Source organism: Cherax quadricarinatus, chromosome 60 (assembly GCF_038502225.1).
Source record: "Cherax quadricarinatus isolate ZL_2023a chromosome 60, ASM3850222v1, whole genome shotgun sequence".
NCBI lineage: Eukaryota > Metazoa > Arthropoda > Malacostraca > Decapoda > Parastacidae > Cherax > Cherax quadricarinatus.
Window position 1 is genome coordinate 11920724 of NC_091351.1, and position 12791 is coordinate 11933514.

General features: G+C 39.1%; 1 protein-coding gene across 1 annotated transcript in view; it reads left to right on the forward strand.

Annotated features, from left to right (window-relative positions):
• The window catches only part of LOC128694427 (carboxy-terminal kinesin 2-like), a 63289-nt gene that overhangs the window by 31490 nt on the left and 19008 nt on the right, over window positions 1–12791 (forward strand). Inside the window, exon 7 of the mRNA XM_070097964.1 lies at window positions 9815–9962. Within this exon, the coding sequence (XP_069954065.1) occupies window positions 9815–9962 (148 nt within the window). The remainder of the gene's footprint in view (window positions 1–9814; window positions 9963–12791) is intronic.

Consider the following 12791-nt stretch of genomic DNA (forward strand, 5'->3'; position numbering starts at 1 on the left):
GAAGCGTGGGTGATGAATGTTGCAGCGAGGAGAAGGCTGGAGGCAGTGGAGATGTCATGTCTGAGGGCAATGTGTGGTGTGAATATAATGCAGAGAATTCGTAGTTTGGAAGTTAGGAGGAGGTGCGGGATTACCAAAACTGTTGTCCAGAGGGCTGAGGAAGGGTTGTTGAGGTGGTTCGGACATGTAGAGAGAATGGAGCGAAACAGAATGACTTCAAGAGTGTATCAGTCTGTAGTGGAAGGAAGGCAGGGTAGGGGTCGGCCTAGGAAGGGTTGGAGGGAGGGGGTAAAGGAGGTTTTGTGTGCGAGGGGCTTGGACTTCCAGCAGGCATGCGTGAGCGTGTTTGATAGGAGTGAATGGAGACAAATGGTTTTTAATACTTGACGTGCTGTTGGAGTGTGAGCAAAGTAACATTTATGAAGGGATTCAGGGAAACCGGCAGGCCGGACTTGAGTCCTGGAGATGGGAAGTACAGTGCCTGCACTCTGAAGGAGGGGTGTTAATGTTGCAGTTTAAAAACTGTAGTGTAAAGCACCCTTCTGGCAAGACAGTGATGGAGTGAATGATGGTGAAAGTTTTTCTTTTTCGGGCCACCCTGCCTTGGTGGGAATCGGCCGGTGTGATAATAAAAAAAAAAAAAAAAAAAAAAATTATGTGCTCTGATAATAATACTTGTGGACCTGTGTGGTAGTCGGGCAGAGGGACAACATTGTTTTCTCTGCTCAGCCACCAGAGAAAACGTGTATGAATCTGCATTTGGCCCAGCCACTCCCCCACTCTGCTTTTGTTTACAATTTTCGGCATGAATTATTCATTACTTCTCCCTTCGTTTATGATGGCATCTAAAGGTAGTTGTTAGAAACGATTAAATTCAGTGAACAAGGTATGTCGATGCTAATTAATATGGTTCTGGGCCACAGTGTAGGTAGCCGGTAGGTGTAGCCCAGGCAGGCTACACCTACCGGTTACCTACATTGACTTCCTACGAATAAATACTACTCACCTCTCTTCCTACATTAAGATTACACATATTTTAAGGAAATGATGAGTGTACTGTATGTGTATTTTAACTCTCTGGGCTGTTTTAAATATCATATTTTAAGTATGGGATGGGAGCCAGGGCTACTTACACCTGACTTCTTACAAATAAGTACTACTGACCTCTCGCCCTACATTAGGATTACAAATACTTTAAGATAAGTAACGAGTGTACTGTGTATGTATTTTACTTTTTGTGTTTTTAAATGCCTAGTTCTATTACTAACTTAATGTAATTTAGTATAAACTTGTTGTCTGGCATTTACATGTATTTATAAATGGAAAAAATGGCGTTCTGCTTTACGGCGATGTCTGCTTTCCGGCGATAGCGTGGAACCTAATTCGCTGTATAAGTGAGGCCCTACTGTACACACAAATTCTAGCGGCTTCAAATCAAGTGGGAAAAGGCTGGTTTATCTGGAGTTTATCTGGAGAGAGTTCCGGGGGTCAACGCCCCCGCGGCCCGGTCTGTGACCAGGCCTCCTTAGGTCAGTGTCCCAGGATGCGACCCACACCAGTCGACTAACACCCAGGTACCCATTTTACTGATGGGGAACATAGACAACAGGTGGAAAGAAACACGTCCAATGTTTCTACTCTGGCTGGGAATCGAACCCAGGCCCTCACCGTGTGAAGCGAGAGCGTTAACCACCAGGCCACCAGAGCCACTAGGCCTAGATGTGAAAGAATGAGTCTGCGTGGTCAGTGTGTGCAGTATAAAAAAATTCCTGCAGTACACAGTGCATAGTGAGAAAAAAAAAAAACTCTGTTTTTGGTTTAAAACAGCGACTTTGCAGTCTATTTTCATATGGTATTTATGGATGTATTCTTGTTTTCCTGGTCTCATTTGATAGAATGGAAGATACATTACAGAAATAGAGATAATTTTGATTGGTTTCACCATGACAAGTACCTTGAAATTGAACGTAAATTAGCGAAAATGTTCGATTTTTGCCGATGTTCAAGAGTAAACAAATCACGCCACACGTCCAATACATGTCAACTAGTGAGTCTAATATTCTTGCACAAGTGTGCTGATGTTATTTATACCATTTTTATAATGATGCAGTAATATACATAACAGTAAATCTTCTATTTTTTGTATGAATAAAAATTCAAAATAGAAAGCAAAAGTAATGTAAGAGGGGCCTGGAGATGTGACTAATGTACAGATAAAATGTTATTTTAGTGCCAGGAATGTCTGTCTTGTGTATTCTGGACAGTATTTTGAAATTGGCATAGAACAAATGGCATTCTAGTGAAATAGCAAAGATTTTAATAGACTGAAACATTGGAATTGGCTGAAAATAGGGCTCAAAGTGGGCGAAATCGCTGATGTGCAAATATCATCGATACTGCTAATTTCGTGAGAGCATAATTCTGTGTCATTATGATCAGAAAAAGATTATCATTTCATAAGAAAAAATAATTTTTGTATTTTTCAACTCTGAGTGGGAGTTAACCCGTAAACGGTCCAAACGTATATATACATTTTTTCAACATTTGAAAGCATGTAAAAAAGTAGATCTTTTTTTTGTTTTTCTACATTTGAAAATGTGTAAAAAACTTTCATCTACTTTTTTTTTTTTTGATATATTTGAAAATATGTAAAAAAAAAAACAGATCTACTTTTGTAGCACTACACATGTGAACGTAGATCTGCTTGGACCGTTTACGGGTTAAGGATTGAGGGTCTCAACCCTGAAAGGGCTAATACTTCCCTAGTCATTGTTTTAGAAATAGCATGATATTGGCAGTTTAGAGGGATATGTTGTGTATCTTTATATGTGTATGCTTCTAAACTGTTGTATTCTGAGCACCTCTGCAAAAACAGTGATAATGTGCGAGTGTGGTGAAAGTGTTGAATGATGATGAAAGTATTTTCTTTTTTTGGGGATTTTCTTTTTTGGGTCACCCTGCCTCGGTGGGAGACGGCCGACTTGTTGAAAAAAAAAAAATGAATATCACAGTTCCAGTGATTCACTGCAAAGCAACATCAGTCATAATTTTGTCGAGACCGATGACATTACATTTGGGTGATCGTCCAAATTGTAACATCTTCACAAAGTTGTATTTGATGGGTGTATGGATATCAAGACTTAGTGTTAAAATTTGATGTTGTTTGGATTCTTAGTTGGAGAGGTTTTTGAAGGGGGGTGGGAAAGGGGCAGAATTGCCTTTCTTCTCAAAAGTGATGCTCCTTTTAACTCTCGCTGTCGAGAGCCCTGATCACAAACTTGCCCTCAGCGTTGAAAAATATTCAGAAACCAAAAAAATAATTTTTTCTTACCAGATTATCAGGAATATTTTTCTGAGCGTTTTAAAAGAAAAAATTTTTTGTGATCATTGCTTACCGAGATATAGAGGTGTGAATTTGACAGAAAGTGAACCGCTTACGGCAATATCGGTGACTGCCGCTCACTCAGTAATATTTTTTTACTTTATTCTATTTTCTCTTTTCTTTTCTAATACTTAATTTTTTCAAAGTAACTTTTATGGCCTGTGAGGCCAATATAATGCATAATGTATATATATTGCACAGTAACTGTGCAAACATTGTTATCATTTGTTTGCCATTACTTAATTTAGTCCCTTATATATTTTCTCCTTTATTTTAGCTTTATATAACTACCCTAGTTCATATATTCACAATTGTTAAAATAATCAAGGTGAAATTCTCAGGTGCTAAAGTGTAGTAAGTTCACTATTTAGCCATTATATTCCCAAGCTCATTTATTTGATTACCACTTTATTTGTTCACCACAACTTATATTAGTCCCTTTTATATTGTCTCCTTTATTTTAACTTTAAAGAACTACCTTTAACCCTTTGACTGTCGCAGGCCCCTTTCTGAAACTGTCATTCTATGTCGATAAATTTTTGAAAAAAAAAAAAATTATTATTTCTTATGCAATGATAGAGAATCTTTTCCCGATGGTAATGACGCCAAAAGTTCGAAATTTGGTCGAAAACTCACGGAATTACACTCCCGCGAAGTTAGCGGTCTCGGCAACATATGCGTATCAGCGATTTCGCCGACTTTGAGCCCTGTTTTCAGCCTATTCCGTTGTTCCAGTTGACCAAACTCATAGCTATTTCTTTAGAACTCTATTTTATCTATCAGCTGAGTAGAAGAAACCGCCCATTTACCAATTTGAACTACCCAATATAGTGGTCAGAAATTGGCAATTTGGCCAATTTCACGCAAATTGAAAAAGATGCCAATTTCAAAATAGGGTCCAGAATAAACAAGGTAGACATTCTTGGCACTAAAATAACATATCCTCTGTTCACTAGTCACATCTCTAGGCCCCTCTTATATTATTATTGCTTTCTATTTTGATTTTTTATTCATATAAAAAAATACAAAATTTACTGTTCTGCAGACTACTGCATTATTGTAAAAATGATATAAATAATATCAGTGCACTAGTGAAAGAATATTAGACTCCCCAGTTGACGTGTATTGGACGTGTGGTGTGATTTGTTTACTCCTGAACATTGGTAAAAATCGAACATTTCCACTACTTTGAGCTCCTTTTCAAGGTCGTTTTCATCGTCAAAGTAATGAAAATCATCTCTATTTCTATAATATGTTTTCCATTTTATCACCTAAGACCATGAAAACGCGAATACAATGATAAATACTATACGAAAATACACCTCAAAGTCGGCGTTTTAATCCCCAAAAAACGATCAGTTTTTTTTTTTCTCATTACGCACTGTGTGTTGCAGGATTTTTTTTATGTGGTGCACACTGACCACACAGATCCATTCTCTCACATGTGGGCCGACCAGCTTTCTCCCGCTTGATTTGAAGCCGCTAGAATTATTGAGTATATATACGTCAGAAACAGTGGCGTGTAAGACGTATTTATACGGAGTAAACAGTCAAAGGGTTAAAGAACTACCTATTATTGTATTCCCAAGCTCCTTCATCTGATCATCACTTTATTTGTTCACAAATTATTTTAGTCCCTTTTTATATTGTCTCCCTTATTTTAGCTTTAAAGAACTACCTTAGCTCATATTTTTACTTTTGTTAAAATAATTCAGGTGCTATTTTTTAGCTTTAGAATATTTACTTTGTCTTATACTTAATTCTAACTATAGATTCACTATAAATCTTATGATTACAAGCACTGATCCTGATACCAACCTCTTATTGAATGACTTTAAATGAATCAAACAGTAACAGTAAATTACTACATAGCAGAACAATCAAAGGCACTTCTCAGAGCCAACAACAACATAACTGTCTTTAACTACAATATCAGATCTTTAAGCAAACATTATGATGACCTCATAGCATTACTAAATTCCCTGCATGCCAGTATGTCCATCATTACTCTCACCGAAACCTGGCTAAAGCCTGATACTACAGATGTCTGTGCCATTCCTGGTTACACAGCTATCCACAACTGTAGGCCAGATCATCAAGGGGGTGGCACAGCTGTATACTACTCAGACCAACTAGAATGTATCACTAATACTTGCACAAGGGATGAACATGGGGAATATATAATAGCTAAATTCAAATCCAAATACCTACAGAAACCTCTCACAGTGATAAACATCTACAGAGTACCACAGTCTAACATTAGCCGTTTTAGTGAAAACCTAGGAAGTATGATAACTGATGCACACATGAATAAAGATCACTTACTACTCTCAGGTGACCTCAATATAAATCTCCTGCAAGACCAGGACCCACACATAACTGAATTCACAAACACTATGAGTAACTGCTTGTTGCTACCGACAGTAACAAAACCTACAAGAATTACAGAGACTAGTGTTTCCCTACTAGACCACATCTGGACCAAGACCATATCCCCTTTAAAATCAGGCATAATTACAGATAATACCACAGACCACTACCCTACCTTCCTCATAACTAATCTAGGCAAATTACCCCAAGACACTACTAAAGTCACTTTCAGACTTCACCATGAGGCAGCCATTAATAACTTCACAACAGCAGTGACAAACATTGACTGGCACACTGAGCTAGAAACCTATATAGATATTGATGAATGTATTAATAATTTTTTAAAAAAGACCCAATACCTTTATAACAAGCACTGCCCAAAAAAACTAAACAGATGACAGCTAAGAGACTGAACAGTCCCTGGCTAACACCCAGCATCCTCAAATCCATAAATACAAAGCACCTATACGAAAAACAGTACAGAATGGGTCACATAACCAGAGACCAAACAAAACGATACTCGTCAATCCTAACCAGCCTGATAAGAAGGGACAAAAAATTGTATTATGAGAACAGATTCTCCAACTTAAAAGGTGATATAAAAAAGACCTGGTAAACCCTATCAGAAATTCTAGGAATAAAAAAGACATCACAAAACAGCGCAATTGAACTAACAAAGCCAGATGAACCCAAACTCCCACCAACTGAAACAGCAAACAGACTCAATGATTTCTTCTCCACCATGGTAAAAAACCTTGCCAATAAAATCCCAAGCTCAAATACCCCACCCAATGACTTTCTCACTGGCAACTACCCGAACACACAGTTCCTAGCTCCGACTAACCCAAGAGAAGTCTTCCTTATTGTCAACACTAAAAAACAAGACAGGAGATTTAAATACCTTACCACCCTTTATATACAAAAAAGTGTTGCAAGTGCTGTCACCAATCATTGCAACACTAACAAACCCATCGAATCCTCTACCTTCCCTACAGTTCTCAAAATAGCGAGGGTCACCCCGATCCATAAGGGAGGAGACCAAACAGACTTGAATAACTATAGGCTAATATCCAACTTACACCCTCTCTCTAAAATCTTCGAAAAATTAATTCATAAGCGAATCTATTCCTATCTCATCTCCCACAACATACTCAACCCCTGTCAGTTTGGGTTCAGGCCTAATAAAAATACGAATGATGCTATTATACACATGCTAGAACAAGTATACACTGCACTAGAGGAAAAAGAAGTCCCACTGGGAATCTTCATTGATTTACGTAAAGCTTTCGTTACAGTTGATCACGACTTGCTCCACATAAAATTGTCGCACTATGGTATAAGAGGGCACTCCCTCAACTACCTAAAGTCATACCTCAGCAACAGAAGCCAATATGTGTACACAAATGGAGCAAACTCTTCCGCACAGCCAATTACAGTTGGTGTCCCACAGGGAAGTGTCCTTGGCCCTCTTCTCTTTCTCATTTACATAAATGACCTACCAAATGCATCACAACTACTCAAATCCACACTATTTGCAGATGACACTACATACGTTTTCTCTCACCCGAGCCCAGTCATTCTAGCCAATACTGTGATTACTGAATTACAGAAAATACCTACCTGGATAAGGACTAACAAACTTACTCTCAACATTGACAAAACCTACTTCATTTAGTTTGGAAATAGAGCCACAGATGTCCCTCTTAACATAATGATAAACGGATCACCTATCACAAAGCTCACAGAGGGGAAATTCTTAGATCATAGACTCAAATTTCAAACACACATACAACAAATTTCCAAGAAAATTTCCAAGACTGTAGGCATACTATCGAAGATATGGTACTGTGTTCCACAGTCAGCCCTCCTGGCCCTATATCACTCACTTATTTACCCCTATCTCACCTGTGGAATTTGTGCATAGGGCTCAACAACAATAAACCATCTCAGACCATTAATTACCCAACAAAAGGCTGCAGTCAGAATGATAACAAATTCCCACTACAGGCAGCACACTCCACCAATATTCAAAACTCTAAACCTACTCACCATACAAAACATCCATACTTATTATTGTACCTACTACATACATAGAACACTTAACTTGGATATAAGCCCTCCCTTCAAACGTCTCCTTACCAACCTCAACAGAACACGTGACCATAACACAAGGCACAGATCACTCTTTGATGTTCCTCATGTCCATCTCACACTGCAAAAACTCAATGCACATAAAAGGCCCAAAAGTCTGGAATTCACTACCTGTGAATATAAAAGAAACACTGTCTGTTTATAAATTCAAGTCTCTTCTTAAAAATCACTTACCCACAACCAAATAAATACTGAATAATAGTATCACATAAATGTTTAACCCGTGACCCAGTCTAACTTTGTTATTTTTAATTACATTACCTAACAGAATACTCCATTCTGCTGAATGGACAGCAATACAGTAAAAGACCATATGACCTGTCTTTGAAATACTCATTTGTGCTAAATTGTTAACTGTTTACAACAATGTTTACCACTGAATATATCATTGCTTAGTTAATTTTAAGCCTGCCCATAATGCTCTGCATACAAGGGGCTTTGGCATGTTACACTTAACCCGGGCCGCGGGGGCGTTGACCCCCGAAACTCTCTCCAGGTAAACTCCAGGTAAACAAACCCACTCTGCCTTTCCCATCCACACCGTCTTCCCCACCACCCACGCTGGAAATGAGTCACTTTGACTTTTTTGGGTTATCCTAGGTTCTCTACACATGCTGCTGACTTTTTTGGGTTATCCTAGGTTCTCTACACATGCTGCTGTGTATGATAATCTATGTAACTGTATTCTTGTGTATCTGAATAAACTTATACACTGTCTTCCCAACCACCCACACCGTCTTCCCAACTGCCCACACCATCTTCCCCACCACCGACGCTGTCTTCCCTTACCACTATCTGTATCTGGTATCCTGGGCATTGCTTTCAGTCACAAACTCCTCAAAACCATGAAATTCATCTTCACTGACACTTCCATCTCTGTTTGAACTATCAATTGGGAAGAGAAGAGTCCCAAATTCACCGGGAAGTCAGATATTTCTTAATGCTAGGCATGCTAAACGAGGACTACTGAAATGGTGTTCCCACAATGCACCACTGGCTCCCCGATTTTTTTATACTGTGCACACAGACCCATTCTCTCACATGTAGGTCTACCAGCTTTCTCCCGCTAGATTTGAAGCCGTTAGAATTTTGGCGTAGTACTATGGCATCAACACTGGCTTGCAAGCCATAGTACTACGGCACCGACATTGAAAGGGTTAATCCTTGGGCCTCTGCATAACTTATTACTCACTAGCATAGTGGAATTGTGGAATGAGTGGAATATGAACTATTTATTTATTGCAGCAAAATAAAGCAGTAACAACTGCTCACCTATTTTTCCACCTGTTAGAAAGTATATTCTAGAAAACAAGTCTACAAGTTTAGACTAATAAGTCTAGCATTAGAGCTACATGCCACCCTAATCTAATAAGTAACTTAGCAACACACTATAAAGTGAATGCTCAAAAAGAAGAAATTCACTGCATTTTTTTTGTTTTAAAGTTCTTGTTTTCTGACCTGTTTTTCAGTTGGTCATATTATTGCATTCTATTAATGAAAGATCTTCAGGCATGATCACTCCCTGAGATCATATTCTTTCTACTCTTTGGTAGTTTGATTTAATTTTTCATTGTTCCAGCTTTGATTTTTAAATTTTTCAGTCAGTATTGAATTTTGTGCAGCCCACTGGAAGACTTGGCTTGCAAATGTCTCGACTACTGCTGCTGTACATAGATCCACTACGAGGCCTAGTTATTGACCGGGCTGCAGGGGCATTGACCCCTAGAACACCCTCTAGGTATACCCTTTTAAACACCAACAGTTTCCCACCATTGTAGGGTATACCCCCAGAAACGAAAATACTTTTACCTTCATTTATTCCATAGTTGTCTTGCCAGAGGTGTACAGACATCATATGTATTAAAATAATCTGGTTTTCATCATGCTGTACTTAATTTATCTTCCATACAGAGTGCAAATTGATGAAAGAAGTGCAGAAAAGCGAAATTTAGAAAATACAATCCATGATTTAGAATTCAGGAAATCTGCTCTTGAACGTCAGATGAAGTCACTGGAGGCGGAACTTGCTGCACGCCTGGATGAATTGTCTGGGCTTAAGGTTTGTATTTAATTGGCTTGCTCTCATTTGATATTGTATCACAATAAACTTATTATTTAACTAAATTACCTACTGAGTTTTGCCTTTGGGGAATTGGTGTAAACTATTGGTTAGACAATAATGCCAGTCATTGACAGCTGGAATATTTCTTTATAATGTACAGATGTACATATGTACATAATGTACATATGAGGTGGTTTGGTCATTTAGAGAGAATAGATCAAAGTAGAATGACATGGAGAGTGTATAAATCTGTAGGGGAAGGAAGGCGGGGTAGGGGTCGTCCTCGAAAAGGTTGGAGGGAGGGGGTAAAGGAAGTGTTGTGGGTGAGGGGTTTTGTCTTCCAGCAAGCGTGTGTGAGCATGTTAGATAGGAGTGAATGGAGACGAATGGTATTTGGGACCTGACGAGCTGTTGGAGTGTGAGCAGGGTAATATTTAGTGAAGATATTCAGGGAAACCGGTTATTTTATGTAACTGGACTTGAGTCCTGGAAATGGGAAGTACAATGCCTGCACTCTAAAGGAGAGGGTTTGGGATATTGGCAGTGTGGAGGGGTATATTGTGTATTTTTATACGTATATACTTCTAAGCTGTTGTATTCTGGGCACCTCTGCAAAAACAGTGATTATGTGTGAGTGAGGTGAAAGTGTTGAATGATGATGAAAGTGTTTTCTTTTTGGGGATTTTCTTTCTTTTTTGGGTCACCCTGCCTCTGTGGGAGATGGCCAACTTGTTAAAAAAAAAATATGTATGCAAGGCATGGGATGCATCTTTCTTTGGCAAGGGTAATAACATTTGCCAGTTCAGTTAAGGGGTCCATTGCTGAATTATATCAGGCTTTATACTGGTGGAAAATGTAGGTATAAGTGAGTATATGACAAAGGGGTTGCATTACTAGGGAATGGAAGAAAAAAATTGCAAAGGTAGTTTAGGAAAACGTTCAGAAAACAAGATAACTCTTTATCAAGGTTGTGGCACTGTTATAGGAGTAGAGTGACACTTTAATTTAATATCAGCAATGCAGTGGAAAAGAAATCCATTCAGAAACACTCGGAAATGATATTACTATATGGTAAATACAGTGGTCCCTCAATAATCCTCCGGCCTGAAAGTCGTCCATTTTGGAAATAGTCCTGTTTTTTCGTCAAAATATTGGCTCGCAAATGGTCCGGTAACTCGCTAATAGTCCTAATAGTCCTTCATCCCGGACGCGTACTCACGCTCTGAGCCGCCTCGGCCTTTCCTTCCCAGCCAGTGTGCCATTGTTTACCAGTGAGTGACGGTCCCCTCACATGCTCCTACGAAATATTTCATAATATTCCATTGATTTTAGTGCTTGCAAGTGCTAAATAAGCTACCATGGCTCCAAATAAAGCTTCTAGTGCCAGCCCTTTGGTAAAGAATGTGAGAAACACATAATTTATGAAAAAGTTTGTAGAAAAATACAAGGATGGTGGTGGTAGAGTGGAAGCAGTTGTGTTAGTGGCTGATGAACATAAGAAAGGAGGATCACTGCAGCAGGCCTGTTGGCCCATGCTCGGCAGGTCCTTTACAATTCATCCCACTAACGAAACATTTTCCCAACCCAGTCCTCAATGCTACCCAAGAAATAAGCTCTGATAACTCTATCCACTCATTTGCAAGTCCCAAATGAGTGGATAGAGTTATCAGAGCTTATTTCTTGGGTAGCATTGAGGACTGGGTTGGGAAAATGTTTCGTTAGTGGGATGAATTGTAAAGGACCTGCCGAACATGGCCCAACAGGGCTGCTGCAGTGATCCTCCTTTCTTATGTTCTTATGTTCATCAACCACTATCACAACTGCTTCCACTCTACCACCACCATCTTTGTATTTTTCTACAAACTTTTTCATAAATAATGTGTTTCTCACATTCTTTACCAAAGGGCTGGCACTAGAAGCTTTCTTTGGTGGTAGTGATGGTGGTAGAAGGTAGTAGTGATGGTGGTAGAAGGTAGTAGTGATGGTGGTAGAAGGTAGTAGTGATGGTGGTAACAGTTGTAATAGTGGTTGAAGGTCTTAGTGATGGTGGTAGTGGGTTCCTTCTTTAGTGATTCAGTGATTCTACCAATTCCTCCAATGTTGTTGGAGTTATATAGGGCTACAAAAACCACCGCCGACTCAGCTGCTGCTTCACCACCATTATGGACGGCTTACACTCAGTGGCCCTTATATACCCAACAACAACACAACACCTCTCGTGACATACGTAATGACTTATTTTATTCATTCAAGAGTATATTACATGTTTCTATGTTATTAATATTGTTTATTATGTCATATTAGTTGAATTGTGATAGATAAATAAGCCATAGAGTTGATATTAGTGTCATATTCTCCAACAATAAACTTGCCATCCCTCCCTCACACAAACAAATAGCCAATAAGAACATAACAATGGAAGAACACTGCAGGTCTACTGGCCCATACAAGGCAGGTCCTTATCAAAATGACCTCCACCCAAAGCTACCCAAGAATTTACTCCCGTACCCAATGACGCAAATCAAACTTAGCTCCTCCAACTCGTATATTTGTCCAATCTCTTCTTAAAGCTACCCAAGGTCCTAGCCTCGATCACCCTACTGGTAAGTGTGATGTTAAATAAGAACTTAAGAAAGTAGGAACACTGGAACAGGCCTGCTGGCCCATACTAGGCCATTCCTTCACAAATCCAACCCACTAACAGAACAAATGCTACCCAAGCAATAAACTCAGGTGCAAGTCCGACTCAAATCCAACCCCTCTCACTCGAGTATTTAACATGGCTTGATAAAGCTCCTGGAGAGCGAAACGTTGCCACAATAAATG